Source organism: Aulonocara stuartgranti (assembly GCF_965226115.1).
Source record: "Aulonocara stuartgranti genome assembly, chromosome: 14".
Lineage (NCBI taxonomy): Eukaryota > Metazoa > Chordata > Actinopteri > Cichliformes > Cichlidae > Aulonocara > Aulonocara stuartgranti.
Genome location: NC_138950.1, coordinates 18,470,332 through 18,491,669, shown reverse-complemented (window position 1 = coordinate 18,491,669; position 21,338 = coordinate 18,470,332). Strand labels below are relative to the sequence as shown.

The 21,338-nt window shown below is 40.0% G+C and overlaps 1 protein-coding gene across 2 annotated transcripts in view; it reads right to left on the bottom strand.

Annotated features, from left to right (window-relative positions):
• The window catches only part of rsrc1 (arginine/serine-rich coiled-coil 1), a 120,137-nt gene that overhangs the window by 66,847 nt on the left and 31,952 nt on the right, over positions 1 to 21,338 (bottom strand). For both annotated transcript variants that reach the window (XM_082502807.1, XM_082502808.1), the window contains exon 5: positions 11,125 to 11,161. In XM_082502807.1, coding sequence (XP_082358933.1) covers positions 11,125 to 11,161 — 37 coding nt within the window. The remainder of the gene's footprint in view (positions 1 to 11,124; positions 11,162 to 21,338) is intronic.

Genomic DNA, 21,338 nt, shown 5'->3' with positions numbered 1-21,338 from the left:
CTAATTAATATCAAGTTATCATCACAAGTAATGTAAAAGGTACTCAGAAGTCAGCTAACAAACATACACACATGCCCAAAATTGCATGTTTTTTGCTTCACAACTAACTCTTTATTTTTCACTCTAATTCACACGCGCACGCCTGCTCCCTCTGTGTGTAATTCATTAGTAAACAATAAAAAGGCGTTAATTGTGTTCCCCAGAGGCAGATCTGAGCTCCCCCCACTGGGAGAGAGGCACCCGCTGCATCTGAAGTGGCTTTGCCCCTCAATTAGAACTGTGCCTTTCCCCACGTGCACAAACAAACACGAGACACCGGGAGGAGGACTGTGTGTGTGTAGGGAAGTAATGTGACTTGGAAATGAGCAGTGCTTTCCTTGTAGAGGTTTTAGATTATCACACTGTGAGAAAAGGGGAGAATGGCACAGGAAAAAAAATGAGACAGGGAACAAGAAGTTGTGCTTTCTTTATGGTTCTGGAAATATAGAAGATCAAATGAAGGGGAGTGTTAAGAAGAGGGGAAAAAACTTAAAAGAGGAAGAATATAGACATATAGGAGGCCAAAGACAAATTAGAAAAAATATAAATACTTTTAATGATGTTATATTAGCAAGCATACCACTAACAGCTTGAGAAGAATGCAGATCTGCTCATTCAGAGCCATCAAAGAAGTGTCTTTCTGAAGCACACTGTGGACAAGAAAAGCTGAAAGAAACCCTCCAATTAACTGACCAGCACCTTTACCAATAAACCTCCAGGCACCTTAAAACCACAATTATATTCCAATTGAACTTTTTCATATGATTTTCATTGAATCATATTGCATCCTGAAAAGTTTTCTGGTGTTCCAAATACGGACCATCGGCAGACAAGGTGAAGAGCTAACTGTCAAAGAGGGGCATACAGACGTACTAGTATGTACTTTTGACATTAATTTCAAAGGAATTTTTTTGGCTTGTACTTCATTATAAAATAAAAACTGACAGATCTAGTACCATTCAGTTTTTCTATTATTTATTTTTAAATTCTGCCTATTTTTTCTTCTTTCCACACATCTGGCGAATTGCTTGAGCATGTAAACAGTGCTTATGTGCAAGCCCTGTTTGTCAAAATCTGCAGTATTTCAGTTAGTTATCAGTTAAATATTAAATGTGTGTCCTGCTATGGATCCCTCTAAGTGTTGTATGTATGACAATGAAAAATCCAGTTATGCACGTATGGAGTAGGTAATATTATTAACATCATAGATATCACATTTTTCCTCTTTTTCGCTATCAAGCTGTAAAGAAACAACTTAAAAAACACACACACACACACACATTCGTCTATCATAAAAGAATCTGCTCTTATTGGTTTGACAACACTGTGGCACCCACACCCTCTAGAAAATTCTTGTTCCAAATGTAACAGGAAGTCCAGTGTGCTCAAAGCAGCTTGCACGCTTACCTCACCACGCCGACGACAGACACACTGAGACACGCTTAGCTCAGCTAAGTGCCATTAGTCAAAAATAAACACGTCCCATTAGAAAAATAAATTACCCTCACACTGCTTGCTAAAAACAATGCTAGCCTGTGTATAATGAGGTCCGCACGCAGGAAATTTCATCTCTTTGCGGTAATTCACTAGTTCGAGACGCAGACAAAGCAAAGTGTGGTGGGTCAGGTGATGATTGTTAAAGCAGGAAGAGTGAAGCTAAACAAAGGTCAGAAAGGCCATCTCTAACCAGCGTGATGTATCAGTTCCATCTAACCACACAACAGGAAGAGTTCATTTATGATTACGCAAAAAGAGGTGGAGGACATAAGTAAAGAAGAAAAAGCACACAGAGAATGCAAAACTCCAACCAAGGCACAGCTTAAATTCTCAGCAGTATTTACTTTGAAGGGAACAGTCTTGTATTTTCTATATATTCATTTTTGGCCCCTTTTTTTTCTTTTTAAACATACTTTAAGAAGTTTGTAGTGCAGTAAAAAGACGTGCAAAGAACAGGCTTTTGTTACTTGTCCCATTTTAATATACTTTACATAATTTTCAGTATATTTTTTTAATTTACGTGGATATAGTGCATTCACATCATTGTTTAGAAAGAATTGTTTAATTATCACGTTATTTTTTTATTTCCCCAAAAGCTATACATCTTCAGGTAAATGGTGCATGTATTTAAATTGTTATGTATTTAAATGGTTATAATCTGTTACTGTCATGAATGTAACAAAGTCATAATAAAATAAAGTGATATTTAGACTCCCCATATATCATTCCCTGTACATCTAATAGATCTATATATAATCATTATCACTTTGACCTTCCGATCAGTCCATTGACCTTGAAGGAGAGGTCAGGGGTCATACGGGACATGATTTTTTAAATCTTTACACGGTACTCTCTATATGCTCATAGTTTCATAATCATAGTTTCTACGTTGGTCAATACTCGACCAATAAATAATTTAAAAGACTTTGGTGGAATCTAAATTTTAACGGCTTGTTAAAACGACCTCAATCCAAACCCTTAAAATTTTTTATCAGAATTCACTCGCAAACTTTTGAAGCATTGTGTTTACAGAGAAAATGCTGACACACATGCACACGCTACAAAAAACATAAACAAAACGAAACACATAACCAGCAGCGGTAACTAAACTTAACGATATTAGAAAGACTTGAAGTGGATGAGCAAAGCAGAGCATCAGCACATGAAGGAAAATTACCAACGTGAGCTGCAGTAAATAAATAAAGAACACTGGGCTGGTCATACCTTACAAAGCGCTCCAGGTCTATCTTGTTTAATGCAGTTTGCGTGTTACAATCAAACAATCGGCATCTTGAAAACAACGGGTTAACTGATCTGTGGGTATTCTACTTTTATTTTAACGCTCAAGGCTCTGAGTGATCAGTACTGGCACATTTCATTATATCTGACCAAATAATAATTTTTATAAACAACAGACTAAGCTTGAGGTGAGGCCAAAATAAAATGTTAAAATTATTCTATTGCTTAAATCTGAGGCCTGTTAATCTTCAACAGTTGTTGTGCTCATAATATTAAAAAAAACAAACAAAAGAAAAATCATATACAGGCGGATGCACACTAGTTGGCTCTGAGTTTATTGATTTCATTATGAAAAAATGAAGTTAAAATTAGTTAATATGCTGCAAAGGCTAGATATTTATGAATAATTTAGGCAATAGGGTTGGAAGAGTGCACTTAATGCACTGTGGCCATTTAAGTAAATATAGAGATAGTGCACAAGCAATTGATTGGTTTAAGGGCAGGTATGATTTAAGTCAGCCTACAGTGTGCCACCTCTTTCCTGCTTCTCAAAGAACACATTAGTGAAATGTGGGTTTGGCTAAAGTCACCTTTCTCTTCAAATGTCTTTAAAGAAACCCTCTATGGGGGGGTGGGAGGAAACGGGACATCAATGACATCATCAGTCCATCTACTGTAACATTAATCCTAATTGCGCCACTGTAACCATTATTTTCTGTCAATAAACGGCTTCAATATACACAGTGCCTACCTCAACAAACTCTTTATGCTGGAGTTGATATGCTCAATATTCATCTCATTATATTTTTAAAGTCTTCATCTGTTTCCATTTTCTTTCATTTGTTGAATTCCTCTCGGGCTTCCCCTGCATCGCCTCCTCTTCTTCCTCTCCCTCTCTCTCATACCCCCCATAAACAAACACACAGATATATCCCATACCCAAAAGAGGACAGGGGAAAACAGAGCCCCTAGAAAATGCAATATTTCTGTTTTTAATATCGAGGTCTATAAGATCAGGGCAAAGATGGGTTCCATGGCAATATGTTTATTTATATATTTTATAAGACGGAAAAAAATCTGCCTATCTGTATGTATTCGGGGTGCCTGAGCCACAGTATCTTAGCTCATCTTATATGAAAAATAATGTTGTGTATGGCTATACTTTTATATATAATGGCAATATGGGATCAGGGCTCTTTTACAATGCGCCATACTTCAGGCTAGGCCTAACAGCATTTTATGACCCGCCAGCAGTTCATCTTCATGTCTCAGGCAGGCAGGAGCACTGCATAATAATGTCGTTTCCTGCCCCCAAATGCTATTTCACAGGCCGGGGCTCATTTCTCAAACTTCACCACTTTTACAATTTCCTAAACTTTTATTCCCGTCATTATTACCAACAAGATTTCATTACGTATTTAGAATGTAAACAAGTCTGAGTAATGACACTCCCCCGTCTCCCTGGAATCATTCCCATTGATGGCTCTGCTGCTATCTCAGGCGTGTGTATTCATAAAGACACACTAGTACAAACACACACACACAAACAGAAAAACATGCACGTGCATACAAATACACAAAACTCCATGCACTGCCACAAACATCCATACAGAAATGATGCATACACTTGCATAAACTGCCCCAGACAAGATACAACTCAAAGGCAGTAATTTACTACCCCGTGTGTGTGTGTGTGTGTCTGTGTCTGTGTGTACATGCATGTATGTGTTCCTGATAAAGGGGGATGTGGTGGGGGGTAAAGAGGGGGGGGGGGGGGGGAGAAGAAGAAGGAGAGAGTTTTATACTCAACTCACATAAATCATGTAGAAGAAAAATGAGCAAATGTGCAGGCTAACTCATCTTCTTCCCATCCGGAGAAAATGAAATTCACTGGAATACCTATCAAAACTGCAATCATCCAGAGATAATATCTTCTTTGGTCTATCTGCACTTTCCGATTTAATTTCCTCCATGCCCTTGACATCCAGCGATACCATTAAGATGAAGCACATACAGTAAGGGAGTAGTTCTCACGTTTTGATATATGAGAGCTCCGTGCTTAATGTAATATCATCATTTGAAAATTAATGCAATCTTTCTTTTGTTTGGGATCTCTTTTTAACATTTTTTTTGGGAAACACTCAAGGAGCGAACCACAGTGAGATGAGCAACAAGACGGGGACTGGGTTCACATGAAAAGGAGACGCAGAAACAACCAGAGATATGTGAGAAAGACCGGACAGACGGGGGGGGGGGGGGGGATATTTTGTATTTCGAGGAGCCGCGCACACCCACCCACCCCTTCCTCATTCCGTGCGAGAATGACATGCAATTATGTCTGGGCCTGCCCCAAGTCAGAGGTCACTCAAATTACTCCATCATTTAGCCGTGCCGTTGAGATGAGAGAGACACAGAGAGAGAGGGGGGGGGGGGGGGAAGAGAAAGAGCGAGACAACCAGCCCTCCCTCGCAAATCCTCCCAATCCCAGCCACAACATCAAATATCATGAAATCATTAGTGTAATAAGCATGGAAATCTGTTTGCAGATTATCAACGCCCCCTCTCCCCCTCCTTTATCTGTCCACAATCTCTTCATCTAAGCTCTTTTCACCTCTTTATCCTATACAATTAGTGCAAGAAAGACAGAAGAAATAGAGAAAGGAATACATAGATTAATTAAAAGAAAGTCTGTGACATACACAAAGACAGAACTGAGAGAGAAAAAACAGCTATATTGACCTAACTCTTTGTATTTCATACTAAGACTTCTCTAGGACAAAACCCTGCCATATGAGGCAATGTCACAGTTTCGGTGTGCGAGTGTCCTGGCTACAGCTGTTGGTCCATATCTGTCATTAGCCCAACCAGGCAATTTGCCTCAGTAAACTCTTCAACTCACCAAGGGACACTCAGACATCAGCTATCCCCGAAGAGAACCATGTGGACAACAACCTGTGATGCATCGCAAAAATAAAGAGGCTTGTTTCCAGGCTGCCCGTTCCAATAAAACAAACCCACTTCGTTTTCACAAAGAAAAAAACATCTGAAACTAAACCACAGCTTTACAGAAAAAAAGGGAACGGTAGCTCCCACAGAGATAACACCCAATGTCCCCAAACACCAGATCATGTTAAGGTTTATCAGCAAACTAGTTTGTCAAAACTGCATATAAGTCGCATTTAAAATATGATGAGGGTTTGACAGCATTATGGGAAATGTACTATCTGTATTTCTAATACTATGTATTAAAGGTGAAGCTGTAGGATAATCCCTGGATTACTTTTTACTTCCCTGATGAAAATGACATTAACATATAAATTGCAGGACTGTTCAAGAAATATTGATAGTCAATAGGTAGATATGCTTATGTTTATAGCATTAGTAGAGCCAAAACTGGCCAACAGAAAAACTTGATGAGCAATCTTTTTTTTTTTTAATCTGTGACAGCACAGCAAAGAGTCAAGACGTGTATGTTACCATAGTAAATCCTGTCATGTGACTTGATTTACTATGGTAACTTCCCAGAGTATTGTTTAACATCTTCATGACTCGTTTTTAAAACACATGTATGGCGTTTACACCATACCGCAGGTGTTGGTAGATGTTTTTACCTATAACACATAAAATCCATCTTATTTGAGGTGTATTTTGCTTTGATCTTTAAGAGGAGTTACTCCTCATTAGCCACGTGTAATATGGTAATCCAACTGTCAAGCATATGATTAAAAATTGGTATGATTAAAAAAAAATAGAACAGAAACAGAAACAAACTCAAACTTTGTGACAACACAGCTTCTCACCCTGTGAAAAGCAGATGCTACATTTAAACGCCAGACTTTTAAAGGTCCTTTAAAGAGTTGAGGTATAAATTTATTCTAAGTAGGACCCCCCGAGTGAAGCAACACATTTTACCTCACAGACCCCAACAAACACTTGTTAAAATGAGAATAAAGGGCTATTTAAGAAAGGGCATTAAGTAACAATTTTCTAATCTATTTGCACTTTGTTAATCAGAGAGCCAACCTTAAACCCAAAACCCATACAGCAAAGATTTGGAAACGGAAATATTGAAAATATTAGAGTCACATTCTATGTGAATTTAGCTGTTTTCAATACTTGCACTTCAACAAAGGGAGGCATGTTTTTAAAGGATAATGGCTACCATGTGTTAAATGAGAGGAGGAGTTGTTATTCGCTTATTCACTAATACTTCCAAATTAAAATACTGTTAAACACCGATAATGTAATGCAGAGCAACCCACGCTACAAAAAAATGTGGCTTTGCTATCAAGACAAAAAGTCCCTCAATTTACTTTTAGCAAAGGTCTACAATGTCATATCATGACATAAGGTAAATTCCACAGTTACAGTTTTCTATGAATCGTGACCTTAACTCAACCTGCAACCCTGGACTGACCTGCAAGTCACCCTCCATCATTAGGGTTTCTTCAGACTCTTTCCACAGAACCGATGGCGTACCCTCCCCCCCCCTCGTTCTTCTACTCCCCCCTCTTGTCTTGTATCCTTCCTTGGGCAGTGTGTGCGGTAGAACGATGGGTACAGCTGCTGATTGAGCCAGTAATCCTGATGAGGCTGATTCCTCGTGTATTGATTGAGCTGCTGGCTTTCTTCTACTTCACTCTAAAAAAGCTGTGCATCTGGACTGATTATCTGCTGTAGGCCACCTCTTTTGCTATCGCTCCAAATCTCCCAAAGCAAAAAAAAGAAAAAGAAAAAATAAATCCAACTCAGACTTGGGTGATCTTTGTTTGTGTATCTGTTTGTATGTGTGTCTGTGTGTATATGTGCCTGGACATGTACGTGAATGCGAACAAAAACAGAAACTAACGCAGAGCCCTGGGAGCAATTAGCTTCAGACTTTGTTTCTGCATCGCTACTGATCGCGTTCAGTCAATCTGCTGAGATGCAAAAACAACACAAGCCAAACGTGAACAATGAAACAAACCTTAGACCACACAAGCCTTAAATGCCCACCTAATTACTTCACCACTCATGAGGTTACAACAGGAATAGGTAACATTAGTATTCATCATGAAAAATCAAGCTCCGGAATGTAAAGGGAAGCCTGACCGTCACATCAGTGTGAAATCTGATCCGGTTTTAGTCATGAATAAACAGCAAAACAGTTACTGACTCCCATATAAAAATGATTTACAGTAATGCAAGCAAATAATTACTGTAAAAAAATAAAAAGTGTATACTTGACTGAGAGTCAGGATCGCTGGTTGAAACACCATGGTAAGTGTCAATGTGGCTGATGCACCAATCTTGAAAGCAATAGATCAGCAGAAAGTCATAAATGCCTGTTTGGAAATCTACACGAATAGGTGTGTGAGGAATTGAGAAAAACATTTGCAACAGCCCTGGAACTCTACCTCTGAGAGAGATGAGCTCTGTTATTTACAGTTCTCTGTCCCGAATCGTAATCAGAGTCTTGCACTCCCCAGGCAGCTGACTACTGGGGTGCAATCTCTCCGTAAGCATTAAAATGCCCATAAATTCAAACACTCAGTATTCAACTATTCAAATTCCCTGAGACATACATATATACACAAAAAACCATAAACTGGTAAACATACAAATGTGTTTGCGTGTGAGTCTTCGTAAGTTTGTAATGTTTAACTCAGCTATCCTGATGAGTATAAAAACAAAGCAAAAACCAAGAATCAAATGCAAATATGGTATAATCAGTCCCTGTTGGTATACTCGGGGGGGAAAAGGTATAGGGAAACATCTGCAGATGCACAGTGGCTAAAATATAAGTCTACTAATCTCTGTGAGTACATGATCGTGTCAATAACTTGGTCTATGTGTATATCTCCAGCTTTTCTGTACAAAATGTTACAATCACAATACAAAATTGTGCCGTAATAGAAACCTATAGCTCAATATAACCCATCTTGCCTTAAATTTGTTAATAAGTTTGAAAACTTAGTGCACTCATTTGTGACTTTGCAAATGAGTTCACAGTCATACACATGTCATTTAGAGAAACTTAAAACCACTAGCTTTCATATTTGCCAAGATAACGCATATAAGCATATTGATTAATGCTGTTTATGCATCTAATCTTCTCTTGAATAATTCAAAGCACCTTTTATGGAGTACTACATCAATCACACCTATAGACCAAGCGACAGACATCTCCAAACTCAAGCTAGACCATTACCATACAACATGCTATATTTAACCATCACTTCATTTGAATGTCTACTCTTGAAGCACTTTGAGGGGAAACAACAGTGCTCTTAAAAAATACCAACATTGAAAAGATTTGAATGACAAATTTACAATCAGCTTAACAACATTTAGTGATGATGCAGAGAAAAGAAGAGAATCCAAGATTGTATTTACCTCTTATGGCAAATATGGCCTGTTTGTTATTTGGTAATAATGAACAATGGAGTTTTGTTGAGAACTGAAAAGATCACAATAGCCAACCAGCACCTCTATACGGCATGGATAGTGTGCTGAAAACACTCTTCAGAGACTTTGCTCCATATTGATATGATAGTGTCACACAGTTGTTGCACATCCATGATGCCAATCTGCCGTTCCACCACACCCATAAGGTGCTCTACTGGAATGAGATCTGTGTGGAGCTCATTTGAGTACAGCAAACACACTGTCATATTAATGCAGTTTGAGAAGTACATTGAATGACCACTGTGGTTATGACAGGATGGAAATGGTCAGAAATAATACTTAGGTAGGCTGGGGCATTTAAACAATGCTGAGCTGGTGTTTAAGGGCCCAAAGTATGGCAAAAAATATCTGCAATATCAACATTTGCCAGTCTTAACCAGTGATAGACAGCACAATTTATCTATGCTTCATGTTGTTTATGGTGACTTTTGACTGCACCATGGAAATGTTGCAGCTGAAATCGAGACTCATCAGGCCAGGAATGCTTTTCAAACGTCAATCTTCAATCGCCCGTTGTGACCTCAGTTTCCTGTTCTTAGCTGACAGGTGTTTCACCTGGTGTGGTCTTCTGCTGCTATCTTCTTCTGCTTCAAGGTTAAACATGTGCATTCAGAGATGCTCTTCTGCATGCCTTAATTGCCAACAGTCTGGCCATTTTCCTTTGACCTTTGGCATTAACAAGTCGTTTTCACTCAAAACTGCTGCTCACTGGATATTTTACCTTTTTGAGACCATTCTCTGTAAACCCCAGAGTGAGACAACCCCAGCAGATCAGCAGTTACTGAAATACTCATACCAACAACCATGCCATGTTCAAAGTCGCTTTAATCTCCCTTTTCCCCTATTCTGATAGCCTGAACTTCAGCAGGTCCTCTTGACCATCTCTAAATGCGCTGAGTCCCTCCCATGTGAACGGTTCATTAGCTATTTGCGCTATCAAGCAGTTGAACAGGTGTACCTAATAAAGTGGCTGGTGAGCAATCGCGCCACTTTAAATCCAATGTCACTCAAATCAAAGTTATGAATATCCTTAACAACAGAGTTAAGTGGCAACTGGAGCTGTGCTTGACAGTGCTGAAAGATGATTTCAACTTCATGAGCTCAGACGTTTGCAGAAGTGGAGAGTTACTGAGAAGTGTTTGAATTTCGGGGTCACTCATTTGTGTGGCATATTCAGGGTCATTTGCGTAGCGTGTGGTGGGGCGAGGGTCATTTGCGTAAGGGTGCTGGGAGCTGCAGTTTAGTATGCAGGGAGGCAGGGGAGGGAGGGCATGTGACATCCACAGAGAGCCAGGACCCTCACTGACCCCTCTCTATAATTCATCCCCGGGAATATGGGGCACATCAAACCTTCGTTTCTTCCCACCCAAAAAGAGGAGAGAAAACCTTTTCACTTTGTTGCACGGCACTCTGACCCCGTATTAAAGCGAGTAGCAAGAGAAACCCTGAAAATGTCGGTTATTAAATTTTCAGGGCTGTCCCAGGAGAGCGTTTCCAGCAGCTCTCTGATTCATAGCTGGGAGAGGACTGAGGAAAGGCCCCATGCTGACAAAAGGACCAAGAGGGACAAGGGGAGAAAAACTTTTGCTTTCATTTTTAGCGTTTATGAACAGGTACACACACAACCGCACACACAAAAGTAGCAGCTAATATGAGAGAGGACACAGTGGATTACCTGTGTGTGTGTTTGGGCACAATTTGGGATGAATTAAATGCTAATATAAAAGCGGGACCAGACCCTCGGGGAGGCTCCATCCTCCCTCTATCCCCGTTTTCTCTGCCACTCTCCCTCTCTCCCTGCTTGTTAACTGCAGGTATTCAGCTCCAATTGCAGAGGTTTCATTAGGAATGCAGATATCAAAGTGTGCAAGTGTGTGTGAGTGTGTTTTGAATAGAACTTACCAGATGTTCTAATCTGCCTTTGATGTTCCCAGCGTCCCTGCAACACAACAACACATTTCCCCCACTGTAAATAAAGTGCCGGCACAAAAAGTCATTTAATAAAAGCAGATTTGCAGACACACACACAAACATCAACTAACACACACAACAAACTCTGTCAAGTGCGATTTTCTGATTTAATTTCACAGTTTGAATCATTGCACTGAAACACTACCTGTGGCCAATCCTAAGTAACCAGAATTAGACTCCAGCTACGAATCATTGTTATTAATAAACAATCTATTTTCTTGATTCCTCGATGAATGGGGAGGCAAGCCATCAGTGGTTTTCTGAGGTTGTGATGATACCTTAAAATGTCTCACTGTGGTGGTAGTTAAGCCGAATTATTTTCAACTAATCATTTCACAGTCGGCAACTGTCATAACCACTAAAGCCTCTTTCTGTTTCAGCTGCAACGTACGCGGGATGAGAATAGCTGTAAGAGGGGAAAAAAATCCTGATGATATCAAAAGGCATTTGGTTAATCAAAAGAGGTAACCAAAAAAAGCACATAATGAGGAATTATACTAATTGTTAACCTTTCAGACTGAAATGCTGTGTGCATTTTCATGTGTTTGCATCTGCACCACACAGAGGTTAACTAATATTGTTGCCACACTGCTGGCATTCATAATAATAATTTCCAACTACAAAGAAAGAACTGGGAGCTTATTATCTGTGAATTAATAAAAAATGTGTGTATGATTATCAGGGTAGCAACAGCAGAACGGCGAGCCGAGGAAGCGGAGGAGTGGGGAGCAGTCTGTTTTTAAAAAGAGCAAATTGGCAGTAAATAATAGATGCAATTTTGGCACATTTCAAATTTGCAGCAGTGGAAATCAAAAGATCAAGAGAACACAAACAGCCCCCGTCCCCCCGATCTCAGCACCCCTCGTCCAACTCTGGCCTCCATTACTGACAACTCCACCCAGGCTGTGGCGTTTTACGGCGTTCGTGTGTGTCTGTGTGTGTGCTGAAAGGGAGAAAGGCTTATCGACAGGCTTCAGTTGCTAATGCAGCCAGCAGCATCACAGTGTAAATCTACACCATCTCTAAAATTACATACTGTCTAATCCATCCCACCCCTCCAGCCCCCTCTACCTCCATTCACCCATCCATCCATGTCTCAACACCATCAACCTTTCCGAAAAGCATCAAGGAATGAAGAAAAAGCTACACACCCTAGAAAACTTAAAAGAAACAAACAAAAAAAAAACCACTACAAGAACTAAAGAAGAACAAAAAAATAAAGTCATGAAGAAAAGATGTTTGCTTGTTTATTCTGAGCTCTGTCACTGAGCCACAGGCAGACAAGTCAACCACTTAAGGCAAACTTCATCTAGCTGTAATTACATTACATTCTGACAAACACCCCGCCACATTCATTATACATGACGGGCGCCCGGCTACTAGACAGCAAGACATTTGTTACCGTGGTGACAGTGTGTGTAATCCACTAATGAAGCGCAATTAGTGAGAAACAATCTAACACAGGGGAGACGCAGCGCTCGATCCCTCCTCCTCCACTCATTTCCCTTTGCTTTTTTCCTCCCCCCGTCTCCCCTCTTCCTTTTTATAGCTACAGTTTTCCTTTTTTTTTTTTTCCTTTTTTTTTTGATTCAACCTTTATTAAGCTCTTAACATGCATTTAATCTCCCACTCTTTCATCTGTTGTCCTGACTTCATCAAGGACAAGCTGTCCAGCATGGTCCGCACCAGTGCCGAAGGGATCGCTCTATCCATTAGACAACCACAGCTGACACACACACACACACACACGCACGCACACTTTTACATCCTCATCTCTCTTTTCAAAACATCATATAATCTGCGGAGGTCTTCGGGGACCGAGCTTTCCTTTTCTCCTTATCTGTCTCTCCCTCCCTCCTTCTGTACTCTGTGCATTCAGCGCAGAGGCAGCATCGATTTCTGAATTACGCCACAATATTAAATAATTAATATACTTGCCGTGATTGATGTTTTGCATTAGGCCAATATTAGGTTATCAATCAAAATCCACTTGGTTTAATGTAATAATATTGAAAATGTGTCAGTGCCTGTTCATCCAATTTGTAGTGGAGGCAGGCCAGATAGTAATGGTGGTGTAGCACAAGGCCTCAGAGACACTATGGCCTGCTTACTACAACCACAGGAGCACATTACAGCCCCGGCACACAACATGAGAGAGGGAGGGCGGCAATGGCAAGAGAGATGAAGTGCAGACATGGGAAGACGAGAATGAAGCAGACAGACGGTGATTTGTGATGTGATGGGATGTGACGGACTTGGCACGGTGAGAAGGCACACTAATCGTGTGACATATTTAGTAGCCCTCTATGAAGAAAATGAATTCATGGCGCATTAAAATCATACTTTTCATACTGATTAATTTATTTTTAAGTGAGCAGTTTACTCATAAGTGCTATTAGTTTTTCAGTGGTAGTCATTTTATGATCGTTAAGGTCTATTAAAGGCAGCAAAGTTTGGCTGAAAAAAAAACTGTGGTTCAAATCGGGCCCTAAAAATTGCTTTAGATATTAGACTTCCAAACTCCAAATCATATACTGACTTCAGTTAAAAAAGTATTTTCACATTAGAAATGGACTAATTAAAGCAAGATAAGCACACACTACCGCTGTTTACTGTGGTAATGTACGGCTGCAGTAAACCGAGACAGCTCGACAATATATAACATATAGAATTAAGAAATCGTTTATCTTAATGGCTATGTCTGTACCTTTGTCATCGTGACATATCAAAATATCTTCCAAAAAATTGGATTGGTTGGCAGGTGAGTGTTTTAAACATTCTCACACTGTTGCAAATTAGCTCTGACAAACACTGGCCAACTGTGACCTCTAAGACGACGTCTATTTAAGAGTACAAAACTTGCACAACTTTGGGAGTTGGGAGATAAACAACATGAAAGAACTACGGTATTTTCTCTGGTCTTGCCTTCAGGACATAGTCCTGTTTCACACAATGAGCGAGGTTACAGCTTGGCTATTGTAATGATCTTGCAACAGCTTGGGTCAAATGGCCCATGATATGAGGGCAGCAACAACCTACATTTATTGATCAGCTGATACAAATATCCCATGAATGTGCTTATTATGGCACCATTTTAAGTTAAAATAACACTAATGGCATACCATAAAAAAAAACCCTAAGAAAATTCTTGTTGAGTTGTGGCAGCAGATTTGTTTGCAGCCATTAGTAAGTTTTGCCATCATGCAGTCTACATACATAAAATATGACCACTTAAAGTTGCAGGGAAGCTAACAGAGGGAAGCTAACAGCCATGGGGTAACACTAATGTCATACCCGAGTTTATTAAATTCAATGTGCACACCGCGGCTTGCAAAAAGGTTATAAAACTGTGCCCACTAAAGCTATGGCTTGCCATGGCAAGTGAGTGTCTTTACAGAATCACTGGGAGTTAACCAGCAACTATTTAAGGATATAATGCCAGAATCTGACAGAGGAGACACTGCAGTGCAGAAGCAGACAGGTTGGACTATTGAGCAGACTAAAACATGAAAATCTCTGACCTTCACCCATCCTAGTCATACACAGCAATTTGTCATTGTGTTCAGTTTTTCACACAACAAAAAAAAGAAGGAAATTTATGTCATTACTTGTTCGCATTACCTCTCTTTTCTCTTCGGAATAGTTACACGCCAGGATGACTGAGAGGCCTAGCAGAGAATGGCAAGTGGGCAAGAAGGGGAAAGACACAGGGAGAGTAATGCCCTGTTGTTCCAGGAAATTTAATTAGTTATCTGCGGTCAATTAAGTAAAACTGGACAAACAAGGGAGAGTGTTAAGCTCTGGCAAGGTCAATACTGACCAATTCAACATGGTTGCTGGATCCATCACACTGTCTGCACTCATGCTTTCTCATTCCTGCTCCTTTTCTCTTTTCCCCCTCTCCTTCCACTCAGTCGCTTTTCTTCTCATCGTGCCCTCGCAGCATGCTTTCTTCCTCTATCACTCACAGTAGATGTTCTGTTACAATGTGTCCAAAGCCCTTTTGTCTCTTGTATTCGACCAATGATTTTAAGCTGTTGCCTCATCTTACCTCATCGTTTTCCTTATGTCTCTCCTTACCTGTCATGTTGCCTTCTTCCAACCCCCCCCCCCGGATGGCTTTCTTTCTCTTTTCTCTCTTTACCTGACCCTCCAAAGCCCCCGCAATTCTGCTAGTAGACAATTAATTACACAGCTAGCGCGAGATGAGTTGTCATTTGGGGTTCACGTTTCTAATAATTGCATTAGGTCTTCAGGTTTTGCTAAGATCTCCTCCCCTTCTTTCCTTCACTCTCTTTCCCTTTCTTTCTCTTTCCATCTTTGCTAGATTCCCCCCCACCCCCCCTTTGACATAGCTGATCTGAATATCTTTAGTCAGTCAATGGAGGTGACAGAGGGACTTAAAATGCAGAGGCAGTCATTTGATTTCCAGCTTACAGAGCTGCCCATTAGCCCAGCACTCATCAGCCATGCATTACCTCTCAGACCCACAATCCGGTGTGCGGACGATTTAACCCTTTCACTCTCCACTACTAGCCAGGTTTACCATGTAATATCAGACTTTCATACATCAATGGGTTTGCTTCCACAGGCCGTGTTACACACCTTTAACTTTCCCCTTTATCTGACTGTAATGATTTCACTGCCCTTTACTCACAGTTTCAGTTCAGGAACCATAAGAGGCTTCCTATTAAATAAAAATGACTTATAATAAGAACATACCATGTTATTACTTGTGTTGTAATGTATTGTATTACACATTACCCTATTTCACTGATTTACCCCGCATGGGTAAATCAGTGAAATTACAGTAAGATTCATTAATCGCTCTGCAATCGATGGAAAGGTGACAAGCAGTAGCAGCAACTTCAACTAGATATTTCTCACTTTGCCATGACAAAACATGACTTTCTTTTGCTGCCGATTTGCAAAACCTGAGGAAGCCAAACAGCCAAATAATGCTTTACATTTGGGGTGATTAACTTTTGTCTCTTTCATTCAGAAAATCCCAGAAATGTGGTGGTTTATAGAAAAACTTAAAACATAACATTTAGCAAGAAACAAAACAAAACGAAAAACTAACCAAAAAAGTGTGATCCATAAAGAAAACACTTAATGTAAAACCGTTTGCATGTTATTAGTTTTGTCATATTGTATTTATAACTGTGAGTTGAAGACTTCTTGGTATTCCAAACAAAGGGTTCACAAACGATATCTTGCGACTGTATAACCAACAGAAGTCTTTAACCTTTTGATTAGCAACAGTGCATTTTTGTATTTTCTCATACAATTAAAAAGTAAAATAAAATAAAAAACCTGGCCCTCAGCAGCCTCTTCACCCTCAACTTATCATCAGTCACTGATCGTGAGAAGAGGAGCAGAGCAGGAGCAAAAGAAGGCAAGACACCGTATTACTATAAAGAAGACATCATAAGAGAGAGTGAGAGAGTGTGCGAGTGTATATGTGTGTGTGAGAGAGAGTGTGTGAATTTGTGACTCATTTGCTACAGTTGCATGCCTTGTCAAGTGTGTCATTGAGCATTCATATGTTGTTTGACTGCTGACAGAATGGCAGGCATATTTATTAAAAAGTCAATGTGATGGGGACACTGGAGCAAGCATATTCACTCACACATACACACTCACATAAAGCACACTAATACAGAGTCCACATCAGTGGGATCTGCCTGTTTAACTAATATAGGGATAAAGCTTGATATTGAACTGTAGAGGATTGGGTATAGAGACGCACGCACAAGCACAATAGTACAGGGAGTGCAGCTTCCCCTCAGGCCTGATTGCCATCTCCATAGCCCTTTTTTAACAGGGCTGCCAATTGAAATTGAAATTGTATTTTTGTGTGTGCTATCAGAACTACCTCTCAGGGTTTTATACAGCTAAGAGGAGGGCTGGTGGGACACACACTCTCAGACTCACACACACATATACACAGAAAGGGATAATACAGGGGCAAGTCGGGGGCTGTCACTCTTCCATGCAGAACACAGAGAGGGAACAAAACGCAGACTTATCGTTCTATGCTTTTATGTAATTCAGCATGCATACAGGCGCGCACACACACACACACACACACATACATTTGCGGGTACACAAGCTGACCTCCCTCCCAGTGGAAGGGGCTTTACTTTAGCATAATCCCAAAATGGTAGAGAAAAGCAGCCCATTAAAATGGGGGTAAAAAATTCAGCACTTTATGTTTCTCTCAAGGAGGTTTAAGTGCAGTCAATAAAAAAGTCAAAGAAGTATGAATATGAAAAGAAGAAGTTGATTTAAGGAGGCTCTTTCTGTTGTATGAGATAAAAACGCAAGCAGACACCTGTTCGTGTTACCCGTGTCTGCCAAACACGGGACCAACGCCCAAATAAAAGAGCGACAGCAACACTTGTGGAGCGAGAAAATGAAGAATAAATCTCTTTAAAGTCTTCCAGGATTAACATCATCTTCATTTATAATAAGAAACAGCAATATCGTCAAAATGTGAAACTGGGAAAACCTTTCAAGAAGCAGCATCATGACTACTATCTTATCAGTGTCTCCAAACTAAAAAAACATTTATTTAGCCCACACTAATTAACTGACAGGACCTAATTTTGTACAGTCAACACAAAAATGCAACAAAGTCATCATTTTTTTTTCAATATGGTGGGCATTATGAATATAAATAGCACTGAGAAGAAAACAAAGAAAGGGACAAATTATGGAGAGACTGGTGTTGGTGAACCTTGTAGTGGAGACTGAAAATAATTTTCTTTCTAAAGATAGATTAGTTATATTAGCAAATGATTAAACTGGAGAGTATAAATGCCAAACTAGGTTTAAACTAATTTTTTTAAAAAGTGTCACCAATGCATAATCAAATTTATGTTGATTTTACCTTTTACAGAATGTGATTATAAGTTACACCTAAGCTCTAAGCAATCCACTACACAAGAAGACAAACTCCACAGGTGTGTCTACAACTGTGAAAATCACTTAAAATCACAAGACAGATAAAAAGTACATTGGGTTTAAATAAACAAACTTGGAGATTAACATCAATATATTGATTCATTTACATCATATGTAAAAGCAAAACAAAATATGGAAGGGTCTAAAATTATAAACAGGACTCACTTCAGTCCAGGGACACATACAGCCCTGTTTGAACTCAACTGGGCCGAGGCAGTAAAAACATTGAATAATAACCCATTAAAATAAAAACATCATCCCAACAAATATAATCACACACTCAAATCACCTTCACCTAGATCAATATGGATATTTCAAAGAATCTAATAAAAGCAAAGTGGCTAATGCTAAATTTGTCTGGGTTCAGAGCCAGCCAGAAGCCTCGGTATGAGCAAAGGATCAAAGTCATCCTGAGGACATTTATGGAGACCAACGAAAAACACAAAAGGGTTCAGATTCTGTTATCTGGTGAAGTTATAAACCTACAGGAAAATAATTAAAGTACCTGACACTTGTTTTGTTATATAAATCTGTTCCATCTGCTTTTGTTTTGCAACACAAAATATGTCAAGTAAAGGTGGGTGTACAGCAACTCATTTTCAGTTAATTACTTGTACTAATTTCCTGTACCACAGCACCTTATTCTCAATTGTTTTCAGTGGGAGAAGAACCTGTAGTTTGGGGAGATTTATTGTTTTTTTATGACAAAAATATTTCACATTGTGGAAAAGTTCCATTTTAGTTTATACAGTTCTCAGAAAGAAAATAACAGAAGCAAAAAAAGTTGGTATCAGCAGGTCACACAAAGGAAAAAAATTATAACAACCGAAGAAATTTGCTACCGGGCATCTCTCGTATTTAATATATAGTTGTTGTTGTTTTTTTTAATTATTGCTGTGGTTGAGAAACACATCGCCCTCCTTTGGCTTAAGCGTCCTGGGTACAGGGCAATGACTCTGATCTGTCACTCTGATAACAGCTCAGACAACCGTTCTCATAATCAAACATCAGCAGGCCATAGTTAAAGGACCACCTTCAGCTCCCTGTGAGCTAAGAAATGCTAAACTGCTGAAGACGTCATATCGCGGATAAAATATTACACACAGAACAAGTCTCCCTATTTAAAAAACTATATCTCCCCCTTCTTAGCCTATACACACCAGCTCTGGAGGGATCTGAGGGCTGGGGCCAAGTTTTAAAGAAAATTGACTTCTTTTTATCGTGTTACATAGAGGGAGATCAGGACAAAGACATAGAGAGAAAAGCAAAAGGGAGACATGGAGAGCAATCAATTTCCCCATGGTTTTCTTCAATAGCCAGTCGTCCTTTTCATACTTCCCAATTATAACCTTTCCTAATCAGAGAAATGCCTCTCTATTATTGAGGCTGAGACAATGACGCTCCCCAACATTACTGCCTGTTCCAAAACTATGTAGATTGCCGTACTGGTACACAAAGACTACACTGGGCTATACGGCAAGGACTGGGGGGGTGGTGGCTGTGTTAAAATCACATGTGGAAATCTTTTGGCTCTCCTCTCGGCCCCAGAAAACTGATGGGGAACAATGGCAGCCCGGCACAGCATCTGTCATGGCACAATATAAAAAGATGATCTTGGCACCGAATGGACAAAAAAAAAGAAAAAAGAAAAAAAAAGAACAAAAGAGAGGGAGGAAGACGGGGGAATGAAGAGGAGGGGAAGGGGAGGGCCAGGCGAGAGGTAATTCATTTGCAAATCAGGCCCTGGTGCTCAGGTCTATTTCAAGCTGCCAGTGGGTGCCAGGAGTTAACAAGGTAATCAGTTTCAATCCTGCCCTTCAATTGTACATCACACCCTCATCCAGAGAATACCCAGGCCTTTCTATACGGGGTAGAGGGGGAAATAGCAATCTGGCTGCTGGCTTGCCGCACACAAAACCCACACACACACAGACATGCACGCACACACACCTGAAGACAAGTTATTAATAGCCATGTATCCACTACATGTCCTTACAAGCAACTGTACAGAGACAACTAGAGCTGACACAAGCAGCTAAGGAATCTATAGAAGAAAACCAAACTGATATCTCCTGATTTTATGATTTCCACTTAAGAGTCAATGACTTACTATTTTCAAATACTTAATTAGGGCAAAATATTAGGGATAAAACTAAAGAAATCTCTGCTCAAGTTCTGGGGAAAAAAACATCCACAAAGCCCACGATAAATGCATTTCTTTTACACTAATTCAGCAAGAATATAAACATTAGATTGGTAAGCATTAAAAATATTCATTCAGCACAACTAAAGCACTGTAAAATATTGCTTTAGTAGTGCTACACTTTTTCCCCATCTTATTTTTACTGCATGTTTGAATCTGTCTATGTATACTCTTACCTGTATTTTGAGTTATTGCAAGTCAAATAAAAAAATCTGCATGAATTTTAGGGTGCGTGCATTTAAAGAGTCTCCCTATTTTATACCTACTTTCAGTCTCAAGTTTAGTGGCAGCAGGAGCAGTAGGTTGCACTGAACCAAACAGTGGTACATGTAAAGTGGCAGAGGGAAAACAGAGCTAAACCTGTTCTAATCTTTTCTTTCCTCTCTCTGCATCCCTCCCTTTAGCCTTTGTCAGCTGTAACCGGCTGGCCGAGAGGCAGTTAGCCCCCGTTAGTCCCTCATCTACATAATCAATATGACAACCTTATTTTTCTGATCCAAACAGGATTTCACTGCTGAGCTGTGTTTGTTGATGTGTGTGTGTGTATCTGTGAGTGAGGGAGTGTGTGAGTGTGTGTGTGAGAGAGAAAGAGTGCCCAGTCTGCTCGTAGCCAGCCTCAGTCATGGCCCTCTTTAGCCTAATTAGATTAGGTGTGATTATCCCGGCTCTACCTTACAAGTGTACAGGCGGGATAAAGTGGCCACAAAGGCCAGCCTGTCACAGGCACCGGGCTCTGGTCTGCAGGTTATCAGGGTCCAGGGAGACACACCGCGTACATTGTTATTCATATCATCTACACACCGTTTTCTACTGTGCCTTTTTCACTTCTCTTCGTTCAACCCCCCCCCCCCCCCCCCCTTCAGTGTCTGTGGTGTCAAGCTGGCGTAAGCACCGGCCAGGGTAACTGTCTTTTTTTTCTCTCTCTCGTTCTGTCTGTCAGAAGACAAAACAACATGGCCCCAAGCACTCTGCA